This window comes from Phlebotomus papatasi, chromosome 1 (genome assembly GCF_024763615.1).
Source record: "Phlebotomus papatasi isolate M1 chromosome 1, Ppap_2.1, whole genome shotgun sequence".
NCBI classification, from domain to species: domain Eukaryota; kingdom Metazoa; phylum Arthropoda; class Insecta; order Diptera; family Psychodidae; genus Phlebotomus; species Phlebotomus papatasi.
Window position 1 is genome coordinate 72,453,599 of NC_077222.1, and position 18,924 is coordinate 72,472,522.

The 18,924-nt window shown below is 38.8% G+C and overlaps 1 protein-coding gene across 1 annotated transcript; it reads right to left on the minus strand.

The window, feature by feature from the left end:
* Positions 1 to 3: 3 nt before the first annotated feature.
* LOC129801294 (mitochondrial glutamate carrier 1-like) lies at positions 4 to 18,837 on the minus strand. Its single transcript, XM_055846190.1, has 5 exons — positions 18,070 to 18,837; positions 17,798 to 17,896; positions 11,565 to 11,699; positions 10,848 to 11,474; positions 4 to 615 (listed from the first exon to the last, which is right to left on the minus strand). Exons 2-5 carry the CDS (start codon positions 17,854 to 17,856, stop codon positions 468 to 470), a joined length of 969 nt encoding a protein of 322 aa, XP_055702165.1. The 5' UTR covers positions 17,857 to 17,896; positions 18,070 to 18,837; the 3' UTR covers positions 4 to 467.
* Between the last annotated feature and the right edge of the window lie 87 nt (positions 18,838 to 18,924).

An 18,924-nucleotide genomic window follows, 5' to 3' on the forward strand; every position in this document is an offset into this window, starting at 1 on the left:
AGGAAACTTGACACAGTTATTTGTATTTTGAACAGAGATTTTTCTATCATTAACAATTCACTGATGAAACTCATCATAAATCTATCAGTACATTTCGGCAAATAAATTACAAAACTACTTAATTTACAAAAAAAAATGAACAGAAAAAATATTTATTTCTTCTCAAATTAATTTTTGAGACACCGTTAAAAGTGATTTTATTATAGCACTATCGAGAGACTTCCTTTTTTTTGTGATATCATAATTGCCTTTTGAAAGTCTCCGTCACACATCTTAAAGATTTTTATTAGATTTCTTTTTTTTTATTGTCATCCAACCCTCATCTGGAGAAGACTGTCCCACAGTCTGTGAGTTGATTTGTGGCCTAAATAATTGATCATTAGTTGCTTTTGTTTAACTAAATTCTATTGGTTCTCATGAAGATTCAGGAGTATTTGAACCATGAGTGTTGGTTGGTCCTAATGCATTTACTGGGATCTCTTGATGCCCATCATGGCTTCAGCCACTCCCAGGAAATACACCATCTGTGCAATGCCAAAGAGTGGCGCAATTACAATCATTCGGCACAGGCCACCCTTGAAAAATGCCGTGATACCTTCATTCCTGAAGGTTTTACTGCAAGAAGGAATATTTAATCAAAGTGAGAAACGAAAGTGAAACATTAATAAGCCTAGATCACTTATGTTAGATGAAATTCTGAATATGATCCAATTTAAATAACGCGTAAATTTAATTTGAACTCAATCATAGTGAAAAGATTATAAACATGATCATTTTCTATATTTTTTTTATATAAAAAGATTCAGAATAATTTTGGATGAGAAAGAAGTTGAAAAGATTTCATAATTATATTTCTGCTAACCAAACTGGAAATTATCTTAAATAAAATCTATTTTTTCCGTATAAGTAGTTATACAAAATAGGTTATTAATAATTTTTAAGGTTTTGAGAATAGTACTTTTCGAATTTCCAAAGTTTTGATTTTTAGCGTGTTCAAAATCGAATGGATTGTGGTTTCCGTCAGTTTATTAAATTTCGGTACCGAAACACAGCGAATTTTGAAAATAAACTAACCACAAGTAAAATTCAAAGCACTGTTAAGCCTAAATTAAGCTTATATAAGTTTTAATATTCTGATTTTTTCATTGTAAATTTGATTTGTTAGCAAACCCGAAAAAAACATAAATAACACAATTACGGTTTAGGACAGAATGACATTGACAATAAAATGCTCGACGTAGCCTCACCGTATTTCGTTAATTTACGCATTTTCATTGCAATTCTTGCACAAATTTTCCATTACCGTATTACCTTATCTCATACTCGGTGGCACTAGGTGAAAATAATATAAGAAAATTGAATAAATAAAACGAATAAAACAAAAATTTCATAAACGGTGAGCAAAAATACTGTGAAAGAAATTAATCCTACAGTTTTTTTTGCTCACCGTTTATCGCATTTTCGTTTTATTTCCTCAATTTTCTTATATTATTTTCACCTAGTGCCACCGAGTATGAGATAAGGTAATACGGTAATCGAGAATTTGCGTAAGAGTTGCAATGAAAATGCCTAAACTAACAAAATACTGTGACCATTTTACTGTCAATGTGATTCTGCCCTTACATGCTGTTAAGACAACATTTATTTTCTTCTATTTTTCCTTCTACATCCACGAGTTCCTCAATAACCAACCAAGGAGGTTCCTTTCCTATCCTTTCCTTTCCTTCTCCTTTATCCCGTTCTTCCTTCCTTCGAGTCCAACGAGTGGGGGCGACGGGCGATGCCCATCCAGCCCCTGCGCTTCCGGATGGAGCGCTCCCACGGTGGTCGAGCTCTGGGATTTGGGAGAAGGTTCTGCGAAGATCTCTGGTGGCCTTAGAGGTGGTGGCAGAGGCGGTATTGCCGGGTGGCTGGTGGCACTGGGCTGGTGACTCTGGTGGTGATGGATGAGTTGATGGGAAGCTGGTGGAGGTTGACGAGAGTGATGTGCACTCTCCGACGGCCGGTGATGAAAGAGGCAGAGGTGATTTTGTCCTCTTATCAATTGCACCACTTTTCCCTCCAATTCCTCGTCGCCTCCAGCGACCTCATCGCCTCAACAGAGCACCACTTCCAATACACTCAGAAAAATGGTTGCACACGCAACACATACCCCGGGGTTGCCAAAAAAAAGAGAAAAAAAAAGAGTTTCAACCCGCGAGGGGCGATAAGCCACAGAATCAAAGCAAATAACAATATAGTGAATAAACAATTAATAGATATTATAAATGCAAAAGAAAAATGAGTATTATCAGTGAGCAACTTTTGTTCAAGAGAAAAAAAAAATAAAAATTTTTAAATGTCTGAAAATTTTTGAGCATTAAGGATTTTGCAATAAAGGCCGACCTAATTTCTTAGCGCCTGCAAAATGGCTTAATAATAAATTTGTAATAAATAGAATTTTATAAGATATTCGAAAGTTTATCAAGGATCACCTAAATTCGATTATGAAGAAGGGATCTAATAAGGTCCTCAAAAAAAAACTTTGAAAGCAATGGTCATGATTCTGTTCCCAATTATCCCGTCTCAGCACCATTATAGTTCGGACAGGCATTCAGCTATTTCGCCGAAAATTACACCGCGGGCCCGCTTCAAAGCGGAAAGGGGAGCCTCGGCCGAATTACAGTGTTGGGGAAAAAGAACGCCTGAAGGGCAAAGAAAAAACCCCCTTTTCCACCGACACTGCCCTAACTACCTCGAACAAAATTACAAATAGTACGATTTATTCGAAATTTACCACCTGTCCAAAAAAGTGTGGCTGCCTGCAACTGCGGATCCGGGAAACCAATCAAAACCGTTAAATTCATCATGATTGAAAATAAAATAAAAAATAACAATCGAATAAAGGTGTCTTAATTATTACGTGACGTCAGATGACGAAGGAGGATAAGGAAATGAGTGTTGGCCGTAAAAAGTTGAAAGGCACTGTTCAACGGACAGTTACAATTCAAAATTGCTGTAGCATGAAGTGCTACTACAAGAAACTTCCCAAAGGACACTGCATGCAAGGTGTCTAAAAAAAATGGGATATAAATGGTGATAACCGAAATAGACGAACGATGTTCGATACAGCTTTAAGCTGATTCTATGTATAACGATTATCTTCGATCATGGCGAACACCTGAGAGGTGAATGATTCTACTTTGAAAGCAAATCAATCCGTTCTGATCGAAGGCCTACCCAACACATCCTCCATTCACGGAAAAGAAAAAAAAAAATAATTGTTGAATTTTTAAAATAAAAATATCTCTGAACGTTACTCGCTAATATACCCTCACATAATTTAAGCTACGTTACTTTACAAAAGAATTTCCGATGACATTGCCAAAGTCGTTACCATAAATCCATCCCGACACAAAAAATCCCTTCAACCAGGTTTGATGTCCTTCCTATGGAACACCGCTTTCCGTCCGGTGTTCAAGTCTTCAAGTTCATAGGTTTGACCTTGAACCGACACCACCTTACTTTTTACCCAGGGACAAAATTTGGCCTGAATTTTCCTATTGGCATCTGACAAGGCAAAGGAACGCCTGAACACTACATCGCCCACAGAGAACTTGCCCGGCTTTTTACGCAAATCGTACCGTTTCTTAGAGGACTCGTGAGATTTTTTGGATCTCTCTAAAGCCTTTTGTCTAGCCAACTTTAAGGTTTTCAGCCTATCCTCAACCGATGGAGCCGTATTGGCATCCGCATGCACATACTCTTCCCCGTGCGAAATCATATCCTGCCCAAAGTTTAGATAATAGGGGGAGAAATGAGTGGTCTCATGCACTGAGGATCGCATGGCCATCCCAATCTCAGCCAAATGTTTCGGCCAATTGGTGTGTTTGGACCCTATATAAGATCTAATGGCGGTAATAATCGTCCTGTTTGCCCTCTCAGTAGGATTAGCTTGAGGAGTGTACCCAGAGGTAAACCACTGAGTGACACCGAGGTTTTTCAGGAAGGACTGCAACTGAGTTGCCTTAAAACCACTACCGTTGTCGGTCAATATAACGCGGGGAACGCCGAATTGGGGAAAGACATTTTGGGACAGGACTTTAATAACCGAATTCGCCGTAGAATTCCGAAGGGGATACAGCAGAACATATTTGGTCAGCTTATCAATTATGACTAAGATGAAACGGTGACCCATAGTACTGGGTACTAAAGGTCCTATAAAGTCAGCGGACAAATGTTCCCAAGGACGTGTGGCTACTACATGACTGCCCATCGGAGGTGTTAGGTCATAGTTCGGGGCTTTAGACTTTTTACAAGTTTCGCATTTCCGGAGGTAATCGCGCACGTCAGTACGAAGACGAGGCCAGTAAAAGAACTCCGTGATTTTGCGAAAGGTCTTGAAGAACCCGAAGTGAGCCGAAGTGGGGTCATCATGGTACTTTTGCAGTATGGCTTGACGTTCACCCTTAGGGACACAACATCTCCACCTAAAACTATACGAACCCAAGGGAGTTTTATAGCGGATGTATTTATAGAGCCGGCCGTCTTCTATTTTATACTCCGGAAGGGTGCTCGGGGATTTCGAGACTTGGTCATATAGGGACGCATACCATTTATCTTCCCGGGTCGAAATGGTATTAACGTTCCTTGAAAGGAAATCAGCTATCACATTACTTTTACCGGGACGGTGGACTATGTCAAAGTCAAATTGCTGAAATTCCAACAACCATCTTCCTATACGACCACGGGCTTGCTTCTGGGATAAGATCCACTGGAGTGCAGAATGATCTGTCTCCAAAGTGAACTTGGTGTGAAGCAAGAACTGCGAAAACCTTCGAAGACAAAAAAGACAGGCCAAGGCTTCTTTCTCTGTTGTGGAGTATTTCTGCTCAGCCGCCGTAAACTTTCGCGAAATGTAACATATCACACCCTCCTCATCACCCGCACCCTGAACAAGGACTCCCCCCGCCCCAACATCACTAGCGTCAGCACGCACTATGAAGGGTTGGGAGTAGTCTGGAAGTTTTAAGATAGGGGCAGATACGAGGAGATGTTTCAATTCCGCAAAGCTACGATCGGCTTCCTGTGACCATTCAATCCGTACAGGATTTCCTTTTAAGAGGTCGGTTAAAGGAGCCGAAATACTCGCGAAGTTAGGAATGAAACGTCTAAACCATCCCGCCATACCAAGGAATTGTCGCAATGCCTTAGGGGTTTTGGGAACTGGGATGTTACATATGGCCTGGACTTTGCCATCATTAGTACTAAGACCCTGTGTACTTAAGGTATATCCTAGATAATCAAGTTCAGACATGCAGAACTTTGATTTTTCTAGGTTAATGGAAAGATTGGCCTTCCTTAATCGACGCGCGACCTCATCTAAAACTTCTAAGTGGGATTTAAAATCTTGAGTAAGAATTATAATATCGTCCAAAAAGCAGAATACATGGGGTTCTAGGTCGCATCCAATTACCACATCCATAAGTCTCGCCATCGTCATTGGACTGTTAACAAGACCGAAAGGCATTCTTTTATAACAATACATTTTCCGTCCTGGGATGGCAAAACTTGTCTTGATTTGAGACTCTTCATCCAGCGGAATTTGAAGGAATGCGTCGCTCAAATCAATGGATGATAAATACTTGGAGCTTTCAATTCTGTTAATAATACTTTCAAGGTTTGGGATAGCGTAAGCATCTCTAATAGTTACTTTATTAAGACCTCGAGCATCAATACAAATACGAATTTTGCCCGATTTTTTCATTTGGATATTGGGAGGCGAGTTCCATGGCGAAAATGAGACTTCCCGTAGTACTCCCATCCTAACCAATCTTTGGATTTCTTTATCCACTTCAGGAAGAAGATGATAAGGGACGGGATAAGATGGCTTCCTAACGGGTGGGTTGTCTCCAGTATCAATCGTGTGCTTAAGAATATTTGTGCAACCGAAAAAGTCCTCAGTAGTGATTAAGAATTTTTGGATGGATTTGTCTAACTCCAGTCGTTCTGACTGGGAGAGCAGAATTTGATTTTCTTGAGTCTCAGGGACTGTTGAAAGTGCATTCAACAAAACGGGTTGTATGCCAAATGCATGCCAAAAATCCATCCCTAAAGTAAAGGGTATGGAAATTTCAGGGACCAATAAGGTGGGAATCAATTCTGTTCTACCATTGAAAGTTATCATTAGATCAACTACTTTGGTAGATAAATAAGTTGACCCATCGGCTACACGCACAACGATATTTGAGGTTCTTGGAACTAATTTTAAGAGCTTTACTAAATTAATGCAACCACATCCCAATATGCTCTGAGACGCTCCGCTATCCAAAAGACCCATGGCTTGCTCTATGTCAAAAATTTTTACGTTAACATACGGACGATTTTCCCCATTGGGATAAATAATAAGGGATTCCACCTCTGAAGGAGGATGAGAATCATCAAGATTTAGGGATTCGGTATCTGACTCAAAATTGATTAAATTGCCCACTGCTTGTGAATAATTATCTAAAACTATACTATCTGCAAATGAGATGAGATCACGGTCTTGGGAATCATCCACAGAGAGATTTTGTAAAGATTCCGCGACCTCAGACTCTCTAATAATTACTGGGTCGTTGGTGGTTCCCCCTGATGAGGGTTACACACCGGACAAAGGCCATAAATAGTTCCCACTTTACCGCATTTAAAACAAATGTACTTGGGCCTAGTAGGACAACTTCTCACGTTGTGAGAATTATTCTTACAATAAACGCAAGGTTTTTTACCAGATTGTGAGTTCGTGTTATTGGACTGGGAACCACCACCTGCACCATTGGGTGGATTACTCCCCCCTCCCTGGTCCTGATGGATCCTCTGATTTGCTGAGGAAGCGTTTGCACTTCTCCCCCCACGTCGCCCATTGCCCCTTGAAGAGGAGTTTCTCCCCCCACCCCTTCCAGAATGACTGGAATTAACCAAGGTAGAGGAAGATGTCCCCCCACTCTGCCCATCATGGTCAGATGTTCTGCCCCCTGATCCCGTATGGTCGGAGGATGCTTCCTGAGAGCCCACTGCATTGAATCTCGCGTTTTTAGGGCGATCCAGAAAAGCATAAGAACGATTTCTTTCAATGAGTTTGAGCTTCATTGAGAGTTCCGCCATGGTGGGAATTTCATAAAGGAGGAGAGCGTTGGAGAGAGAATAGTGAAGGTTCCTGCGGATTAGACGGACTTTTTCTGACTCCGAAATTTCCTCATCCAATTCCTCGAAGAGGGATAACATCGACGCCAAGAATACCTCCGCGTTCTCCCCCACCCCTTGCTTCCTGTCCTCAATTTTTTTCCTTATTGCGAAATCGCTTTCTAAATTGCAAAATGCACTAAGAAATTTTTCGCGAAACTCCTCCCACGAACAGCTTAGCAAATACTCGGAGAAAGAGTCGTACCATGTTTGGGCTCCATCGGTCAATAAAAGTCTCATCGACCAGACAACCTCCTGCAATGAAACACCCTGGATCATTGCCATCCTCTCCACATCCCGTAAGAAGATCTTAGCCTTTTTCCCCTTGCGGTCTCCAGAGAAGCTGACTCCCCAGTCCTTTAATTGCAGGGGTTTTAATCTGCGTGGTGCAGGTGTGGGAAAGGGGTTGGAACTTGGCAAATTTTGGGGTCGACTATCCACAAACGGAACAGCGTCATCAGAATTTGATATACTAGGAAATTGGGACCTTCCTCCGGATTGAACGAGCTTTAATTGCTCCAAGGAGTCATTAATGTTTTTTAAAATGGACTCAAGACCTTTGATTTGAGCACTCTGGGCATTAAATTGCTCGATCGTGACAAACTGGGATCTATTATCCGATTGAGGCGCCATGGATCCAGTATTTGGGATGCCAAAAGTTTGCCTACGATTTTGCGAAGATTCCAGGTGCGGAAAATCAAGGTTACGCGGAACAAACGGTTCACTCGCGGCAGAAAGTATAGGAATGGTCTTTTCTAACTGTGGTGGTGCTGTTCCCCCCTCTTGAACATAAATGTCCGAAAAAAGGGATTTCTTTGGACTTTTGGAACGTTTCGGATTTTGAGAGGGCGTAAGAGGACATGCGGAAGCACCTGATACCTTCCCAGAAGCTACATACTTCTTCAATTGCTCTTTAAATTGATGGCGAACTTTTTTCAATTCCGTAAGGGCGGATCCCAAAAGGGTATTTTTAGGGTCGCGAGGGTCCGAAGTATATCTCATTTTATTCTCTATGTGTTGGAAAATCGTAGAGATCTGAACTGACTTCGCATAAAATGCCTCGCCTTCCCCTATTTGAGCTCTAAATTGCTTAATAATTTCTAGAGTCTCATCCCTAATTTGCGCGGAATCACCTTCTATAGGGAATAATGGGACACCATCACTAATAGCATTCTGCAAAATATCACGAGCCTTGTCTATAGTTGCTGGCCATTTGATTCCCCTGGCCATCAATTCCCAATCCAATTGCGCTTCAGCAAGAAATTTCGGATCAAAATCCTCCATTTCTTAAAGAAACTTCCCCAAAATGGGTGAAATTTGTCCAAAAAAAAAAAATAACCAAAAAAAGGGAAAAAAACAACGAAACTCACTCACTATTCCCGCCGAGGACTAAAAAAAAACCCCGAAAAAAGGATAAATTGAAACAAAAATCCTCAACGAGAAAAAAAACCAACGGAAAATTTAAATTAAATTACACAGATAAATTACGCAAAGAGAACACGTAGAAAAAAGCACTCTTATCACGGCGCCAATTTTTATCACCGCCACCGTTAATCCCTCCCAATCGTCTCGCCCAACTGCCTAATTTTTGCACTATTTTAAAGAGCCGGTCAATGAACTCTTGGGAAAATGAACTTGGATACTCACGGTTTCCATTTGCATCGGGCGCCAAAATGTTAAGACAACATTTATTTTCCTCTATTTTTCCTTCTACATCCACGAGTTCCTCAATAACCAACCAAGGAGGTTCCTTTCCTATCCTTCTCCTTTATCCCGTTCTTCCTTCCTTCGAGTCCAACGAGTGGGGGCGACGGGCGATGCCCATCCAGCCCCTGCGCTTCCGGATGGAGCGCTCCCACGGTGGTCGAGCTCTGGGATTTGGGAGAAGGTTCTGCGAAGATCTCTGGTGGCCTTAGAGGTGGTGGCAGAGGCGGTATTGCCGGGTGGCTGGTGGCACTGGGCTGGTGACTCTGGTGGTGATGGATGAGTTGATGGGAAGCTGGTGGAGGTTGATGAGAGTGATGTGCACTCTCCGACGGCCGGTGATGAAAGAGGCAGAGGTGATTTTGTCCTCTTATCAATTGCACCACTTTTCCCTCCAATTCCTCGTCGCCTCCAGCGACCTCATCGCCTCAACAGAGCACCACTTCCAATACACTCAGAAAAATGGTTGCACACGCAACAATGCAAACATAAAAAGTTCAGATAAGTTTATGTTAGATATCTGAGATTAGTTACAAGAAACGTAGGGACATTACATTAGCAACTTGGAATGAACATAAAATCGATTTTGGGTTTGAATTTTCAGAGTTAAAACCGTGTCAATCGTAAACATCAATAGAGATTCGCGAAAATCCATAAGAATCTACGAGAACTCCCGAGAAATTTCCGAAAATTCCCGAGAATTTATCGATAGCGAGATCTTTTTTATTTTTTTTCAAGCATTTTTTCAAGAAAAAATTGTAAAGCATGGTTTATTAAAGCATTAAAAGACGATTGAACTATCGGTGACCCAAAAAATTAAAAAAAAATTATCAAACGAAAAGTTGTGTAAAAAGTAATTAATAAAAAAAAAGAAGATTTTCTCTCTCCAAACCGAAAATATTGCGTACTATGATCGGACGGTCAGTAAAATAGCGGCTAGTCATTTTCCTTATTCGGATTGGAGTTATTGGAATGACATTTTGAAGGTTTCATTCAAAATGATAATTTATAAAAGTGAAAATGAATTAATCTGTGAAATTTTTATTTAACAAATCAATTATGAAAACAAGGAATTCACTACAGTAGACTCTCTCTCAATTGGGCATTTGGGGCAAAATGTCATCCGGTTTATCGATAGATTTGGGCGTCAAAGCCTTTGTAAATTCCACAAAAAGCGCTCAATTATAAAGAATCACGATAAAATAGGAAGAACTACAGCGAATTTGAGCAAATTAGCTTCATAATCAAACGTGAAAAAAGTCAACAAAATTTTTCGCCCGATTGAAAAAGAGTTTACTGTAAGTAAAGTTTACTTTACAATAATTTCTAATCGGTTCCGATAGGTTTCCAAAAGATTTTGCACTTACGATTTCCGTCGACAGGATTCCAGGAATTAATAGTTTTTTTTTTATTTTTAAAACTTTAAAGTCCGACAGAGGAGCCCTCGAATCGATTCTTACTCGATTTGTATCCACAAAATCAATAGTTTAGTTTAGATAAGATTAGTAAGGCAACAAAGAATGCAGGACCGAAGCATAACATTTCCAGCGATACAATTCCTCGATTTTTGATTAAAATTAACTTCCGATTCATTCAGGCTCTTGAAGAAAATTATTCTAGATTTGGACTCTTTTTGTTTATACTCATCTACGAGAATCAAAATTTTATCTATTTTCAATTATCAAAAAAATGTGTTTTCCAGAATATCTATATTTTCCAAAATGCGCCCATTATTTTTTTCGATATTAAAAATTTGCCGAAGTTAGTTTTTTTTTTAAATTAGGCTTGGTATATTTCATGCTATGCCGATGGTAGTTTTTGTGATTAGAATAATCCTAGACATTCTTTGCCAAAGTTTGAGCCCGATCAGTGGATATGAAATTTTTGAAAGATGGCAATAAATGAAAATATTGAAAAATTCCCATAAGGAAGTTAATACTCACAATATTGCATCGCTAATGCCATTAAATGCCACCTCTCCCTCGGCTTTCTTGAGAGCCTGAAGTCTCGTCTTAATCACATCGAAAGGGTTCACCACGAGCGCAGCCATTGAACCTGCAGCACAGCCCGACAGGAACGAGCACCAGAACACAGCCTCGCCAGAACCATCTGACTTCCTGGGACCCAAATCATTCAACGTGGCAAATAGCGGGAAGTAGACAATGGAGAAGGATACATCTCTCAGCATTGTCGCCCCAATACCCTTGTATAGCCCCATAACACCCTTCTCCTTCAGCAAACCCAGTGCCAGCTGAGTAGCCGATGTCTTGGGTACTGCTTTTCCCGCCAATTTTGCCTGAGCTGCCACTCTACCGGCATCCTGCATCTGAATCTTCAGCAACTCCATGGGAGTCGTGATGATGATCTGACACAAACCTGCCAGACCACCTGCCGCCATCTGACGCGCCATTGACAGCTGGCCGGTCTTTGAAGTGAGGTAGTAGCGGAAGAAATCATTAGCAGCCAATTTAATGGCCTTCTCGGGAGTGATGAGCAATATATTGACACCACTGCCTCTGTACATTCCAAAATAACCCTCCGCTTTGTATGTCTTCTTGAAGCAATCAAACCTAAAGGGGAACGCGGGGAGAGGGGATTAAATCTCTCAATGACATTTGAAATCATCCCCGTAATATCCATAAATCCCAACAAAAACTTACATTGATTTGTACATACGCTCCCCATTTGGGCCCACCTGTTGATTCTGTAGACGTGTTTTCACCAAATCCAGGGGAAAGACGCATGAAACCCCAATAATTCCAGCAATACCGCCATTTACAATCTTTGGAACGAGCCTACGGGAAAAGAGACATCCTTTTTCACCCACATAGAAATCATAAATCCCTTGTGACTTTTGTGTGTTATATAAATAAAATCCCAGGAAAAGAGTGATTCGATTCCCACGTTAGAGGAGAATCAACCTAAGAATGAATTAGGCATGTGTGGTGCTTATGCTTGGCTTCATGCCAGAAATACTCAAAATGTAGCAGGTCAGATGATTCTACAAACGTCTCGCACTCTCTTTTAAATTTCTCAACTAGAGAGACAAATATTTCAACAATGAAAAGACAGAGATCAGCAATTTCTGAGATTTTTCATTGTCAACACAATGCGATAAGAATGAAGGGCGTGATCCCCCGAAGGCGATTCATTGATAAATCTTATTGTCTATCAAACGACAAGAAAAGATTAATTTAATGCTTTCAAGAATTATATCAGGCTTTAAAGATTAAAAATACTTTTACTTATTTTTTATGCTTTTCTTGTTTAGTTGTTTTTTTTTTTTTTGTATTTTTCCAGAATGATTCCTTGTGAACTGGATTAAAGAAAAAGTTTGACATCTTAAATCCAGCTGTTTATTGTGAAATAATTTGTATATCATTTTATAACTAAAATGCTCTAAGAAATTTGATATTTCTATATAAAAAAATCTTTATCGAGGAATATTAATTTAGCTTAAAAATGTCACTAAGAGATTCAAGACTTAAATCTTTATCTCCGAATTAATAAGATTATCGATCTGAGTGCTCTTAAAATATTATCTTTGGAATTTTGCAATAGATTTACAAACTTCGAAAATCTGAATTTAACTGGCAAATATAGGGTAAGTGTGCCAAATTCCGGCTAGCTTGCAATTTCGGCCACCCTTTTTGTTCCTCGAATTTTTTCGTGAAAAAAACATTGGAAGAATTCCCGAAGGGCAAGGAACTATGAGAATGAAGATGGCCGAAATAAGGCACCGAAGCTATGTCTACATTTTTATTAATTTTAAAATGTATTAAGAACGATTTTAAAGTAAATAAAGACGATAAACTGTCTCCAATGTTCTAAGCAACACTCCTAAAGTAGAAGGAATGAAAAAAATCAATTTCTATTAAAAATATTACATTTCAAACTTGAGACTTTGGCGCTTGCATGCAACTATGCCGAAATTTGGCACACTTACCCTAAGTTTGATATTCTTAGGGGAAAGTGGAGTACCTTTGAATTGGAGCAGCTTTCAAATGGTTCTTTTTCCTATTAAAATTAAAACTGTTGGATTTCTTCATAATTCGGATGCATATCTGTTTCGTCTGTATCAAATGCTCGAACTTAAGACAGTCTACTGAAAAAATTACGTACAAGATAAACTAATGCCCTAGAAGATCTCCTAGACAGACTTATGACTTAAACCGAACCTGGGAAACTGATGAGAACATAATCTAATAACTATAATTATGGGTATTATTATTATTATAACAATGTTATACTGTAATATAGGAAAAGATGATTGGCTTATACAACCTGTGATTGTGTTTTCCACTGTTTTCACTCCTGAGGTTGGTCATCAACGCTAAGACGGCAGTGGTCGCTAAAAAACTACAATGTACTTTTGCCTCTATGGTTCTGTTCCTTATAAGCATAGCTGAAGAATATTTATTTATCTATCTATCTAATTACGTTAATACCGGCTTCAGACTGGAGGTTCAGCCCAGTTCCCGAAGGTCTCAAAAATCTTAATAACAAGCAATTTTATTGATATTTCAAAATCTACTAATGAATCATTTGCCCTTAATATTCAATCCTAAATAACAATTTCCTAAAAAAAATCATGCCTGATGTAGAATTAGAGGAGTTAAGCTAAATGGCTAAGCCTTAGGTCTGAAGCCCGTATAAGCCGTGTCTCGGCTCAAGTCGTAATGTCCTAGACACGCTTTACGACTTGAGTCGAGAGACGTCTTAATGTAATAATAATCAAAATAATGATTTGACTAAATTTCCATCAGTTTCCCACTAACTAAGCCGATAGACGGATTAGTCTTAATTATTAAGCTTAATTTGAGAGACAGATTAGTCAGAATCTTATGCAAATGTAATCTTGATCACTATTTTGAATTTAATTACGTTAAGATCTCTCGGTTTAAGTTGTAAAGGTGTCCAGGGCAAGGGCATGACGTTTCCTATGTTTCTAGCGCCCGAAAAAACTTTTGGGTTTATTAGCTATTTTCTGTCAGTGTAGAATTAATTAGCAAAAAATATAAATGCAAAATAGAACCAACTTAATATTGAATAGGCAACCGAAAACCCCAAATTGGCAACCTACGTAGTTTTGGAGATATTTCGTGAAATGCGTACGAAAACAGGGAAAAATTTACACTAAATCGGTCACATTTTTCAGAGCTATCACCCCCCTGGTTCAGGGCATTAGTTTGTCCAGCACATAAAGCGTGTGCACGAAAAGATTCTCATCAACTCGACATGAAATTAGTAATAGTAGGTTTTGGATTTTATTTTGTTCTCCATTGATTTTTCAAGAGAATTTAATGAGCTTTCTTTTGGTGAAATTCGCATTAAAATATAATTATTTTTGACTACATTATCGCAAAAAGATGGAGAGCATGCAAAGATTAAAAGTTGACGAATATCTTAAGAATCCAAATGCGAGTTATGCTGAGATTGTGAAATTGACCAGAAAGTGTGCCGCTCTTGGATCCTGCTCCTGGATTCTGTTGCTCAGAATCCAGGAGAAAGTGGCCAAAAGCCTGGGATTCAGGACAAGAAGATGAAAAAAAAAACTGCTTGAGCTTTTTGAGAAGCAATTCAACCTTTCCGTATGAAATGTTGGCAAAAAAATAGGAATACATTGAAGTTTGGTCCATAAAATCACGAAAAGGAATGAATTGATAACTTAAAAAGATTAGGCTGCTTCAAATTGGATCAAAATATGGATTTTGAAACCAAATAAATAGAATATATTGAAAAAAAAAATTAAAGCTGAAAATTAAGATAATGCAGATACGACAACGACCTATACAAACAACAAAACATTCAATTTTATTTAACTTCGTAGAATATTATATTTTGCAATTTTTTTAAGGCAATAATGGAGCCTAAATAGGGGGGGGGGCGAGTTATGCGTCGCATAGACTCTTCCTCTCAATTCCTATTTTCACTTCCAAGCGGGCTAGATGCCCCGGTACAGTAAGGTGAGTGATAGAAGATTGAGTAACTGAACCCAGTGGGAAGTCACGAACCTTAGGCTGATCAAGGGGTCTGGTCCTTCTGGAGAGGGTTGAGCGAGGAGCTAACAACCCCTCCCCGTAAAAGTAAGGTTGTTACGAAAACTCGCGAGTAAGCTCCGATAAGACGGATTTTTCGATAGCGACCTAAACTACGTTTCTGAAGAGAGTTGACGGACAGTCGCCAGGACTGGAGGAGGTTAAGTCCGAGTAGCACAGTCCCTTAAAGGGAGGTTGCAGCCATCTAAATAAGTATGCAAGAATAAAGAAGCCTGTACTAAACTGGGGATTGACCAAGAAGTTACTTTGCATAATTATTATTAAAATATCTATTAAGATAAGATTTTGCCAGGGGTCAGTTGTCCATTTCGGATATTCGGATGCATCCAGACCACCAATTGGGCCAAATTGCAAATTTACTACAATTATCGATGCTCTCTTATTACACACGATAATCGTAGCCGGATCGGCGTAATCCGGACGAGTTTTCGACAGTTACAGTAGACTCTCGCTAATTCGGCTCATTTAAGATCGGGCTACATTTAATTCGGGCAGCGGTTACATTTGAAAAAAAATTTGTTGTCATTTTTCAAGTTTGATTATGATTATCAAATGAATTAAATATGCTCAAATTTGGCATGGTTTGTCTTAGTTTTGACGTGATTTTGCATTATTAAGGGATTCTCATGATATTTATAATATATTTAAGTGTGTAACCTCAATATCTATATGCAGATGAATAAAAAATCGTTGAATTTCAAAAAGTTTGTCGCCCGAATTTCTGTCTAATTCGGCTGACATTTCGGTCCCATATGCCCGAATTTGAGAGAGTCTACTGTACAAAAATCCTATGATGTCTCGAACAACTCCTCTCGCCTTCTATTTTATCAAATAACTAGGATCATAATTAATCGGTTTTTAGTCAGTAGAACTCTATGACTGTAGAATTTTCGAAACGCAATAGGTGAAGACCGGACTGGGGCATAATTAGACAGAAAATGATAAATTTCTTTGCCTATCAGATTGATAAATATTTCAATAAATAGGAGATTGATAAATATTCGTTAAAATATTTATCAATCTGATTCGAACATGTTTTTCACAAATAACAGGCAAGGAAAATTTTCATTTGATGGATTAATAGTGTGTCGGTTTCCCCTACTGAGTTTCGAAGAATCTGTCATCACAGAGTTCTATTGATTAAAATTAACTCTTTCGCGTCATTAGGGTCATATATGACCTGAGGAAAAACGATTTTTTTGACTATTTACATTAATTGAAATCTATCGGTTTGTGCCCGACATCATAATAGAAGGATGTAAGATTCTTGGCTAATTTTCTCAAGACTCCAGATAATCAGGAAAAGAAAATATTTGAGAACAAAAATTACTAATTTCGAACTTTGTGAAATGACTTTTCTTTTTCAAAATTTTTTATATTATTTAATTATTTTCAGCAAAAAGTTCTTTAGAAACACAAAATAGAATATCCAAAGATTATATATTGCATATTTTGATATATTAAACTACTCTCAATTTTCCAGAAAAGCGTGTAGAATTTCCCGGGTCATATATGACCCTATTGTCGGCAAGGGTAAGAGTGTTTTCGTCCTAAACCTATAGCGAAATGTAGTTGGGACATTGTTTTTCTTTATGAAATGCAGATGGGGCATCTTGCTCCTGGACATTTCATCTTATATCTGATGAATTATAACATATTTTGCAATATTTTAGAGTTTTCTGCAAGCTTCTCATATTGTGCAATTGTATTGTGTGTGAATAAATATGTAGATAAGTTTATTTTTGCCAAATACCACTCAAAATATTGTGACAGTGACTGTTCAAGGGATTACCAGGAAGATTCCTTGAACACCAGGAGTACAGTGTTCCTCAAAGCAATGCAGTTTGCCATGGTTTTGGACAAATTAATAACTTCAAGCAAAAAAAACTCTTAAAAAGCCCGTGATATAGATTTTGAAAATGGTATGTACACTTCCCTTGAGGACAATAGGGTCATATATGACCCGGAGTTTTTCCGAGTTTTCACGCAATGGAAAATTTTTTTCCTCTCTGAACTATTATATTTGATCATAAAGCATTAGGAAAAACTCAATTTTACATGAATTCATCTGCTGAATAAAAGTGGGACGCGAAATGCCCAAATATGAGAGAGTCTACTGTATTGATTAAAATTAAATCGATCACTTAAAAATGTTCCTAGTTATTTTATTCAGAAATAAATAAGGTTTTTCAATATTCTTTCTAAGGAAAACTGTAACACCCCAGTGTTTAATTCTACTCCTGACTATTCTACCCCAGTCTCCCATACGCCCTATGCTGCCAATAAATTTTAAATAATATTGAGCTCGATGACTATCCCCTTTAGCATTATTTTTTTGGGAATTCCCAGAATTTTGAGACACCCTTTCAGCTAGTCTGGGGCACTCGACTGCCTTGTTCTGGATTTGGAGTGTGCTCATGCCATTACTGTCAATTTTATCAGTACCCTTTTGCTATCACACATCTCACAATAAATTGTTTGTACTAGAGACAATATACTCAGAAGCAATTATCACGAAAATGTCAATGAGCAGATTTCTAGTCAACAATCAATTTATAACTAGCTGAACAAGATCAACAATTGCCTCTTGCTCCTCTTCCTCTAGCAATCACGAGTGGAAAACTCTTTGCTGTTGCCATGACAGCGGACTACTTTGGAACCTCTCTCTGGGATTTATATCCATTTTCCGCGGAACGTGAATCAATGGCTCAAAATGAGATGGGAATTATGTAATTTGTCGTCAAGGACAGGGTCACATTCACTGCGTTCTGTAAGCCCAGACAAGCATTGTCTGTGGACCAGTCGCGTGTCTGATATAAATAAAATAAACTCACGCGAATTCCTTCTTTGGCGGAGCGGGAGCCGGAGCAGGCTGTTGGTTTCCGGACGACATTTGTTCTTTTTTAGGTGATTGCAGGCAGGGCAAAAGAGATCTGTAAAAGGAAAATTTTTGATAGAAAACAAGTTCAAGCGACAAGATTACTGCCATCAATTGCCGAAATTTGCTATCAATGGTCTGGGAGTGATAAGAATGCCTTGTGATTATGTAATTGTTGTATATTGGGGCATTTAATTGAAGAGGAATTGAGTTAATTTGGTCACTCACAGAGACAGCAACGAAGGGGAGCTCTGGAATGATCAAGATGGGGCTCTGTGTGGTACAAGAAGAAGGCCCAGGGATGGCAAGATGATCCACACTATCACACAATTCACCCACTTGTGAGATTTTTTGCAAAATTGGCACGAAAAATGGACAGAAAACAAAAATCAATAAACACACCGAACAAGTGTTTCTCACTTGACAGATTCCCAGCAACTGACGTTCCCGCCGCGGCTGCCAGCGCCCTCAACCCCACCACCGACGGCTATCGGCTAAACTTCGTGTCGTCGCTCCAAATAAATTAATTTTACCAAATTTTATTGATATTTTTCGCAAATTTATGCGAAAATAAATTACCGAGTGGGATCAGTAGCATTCCTAGCATTCCTATGACCTCTCTGGCAAATATCGCGTAGTATTTCTGTAGAAATGGTACAAAAACTTTAGCAAGATTATGTAACAGAAAACAGCTGATTCAGGAGGAGCTTTTACCCGCCCTCTCCGAACTTTCATTGGAGCACATCGAAGCTTTTATGGTGCTTTTTACGTTTTTTTATTACCACCAACAATCCCTTTGAAAAATGCGACAAATCTCGAGATTTTTTTAATTGCACCAAGAGGATTCTGTGGTAAATGCGAAGCTATTTCGTGCAGGAATTCTTTCTAAAGGAGAAAATGAAAGTAATTGAAGTCAAATAGCAAATAATTAGACCCTTCGAGTAAAATTACTTCCGCACTATTTAATTCCTCCTCCACTTGAGTCTTTCACCTTTTTCTCTGGCTCATTTCACCTATATCATCTTGAGAAGTCACAGATTGTGCAATCAAGTATAAATATATTATATAAAATTATAAAAAAGC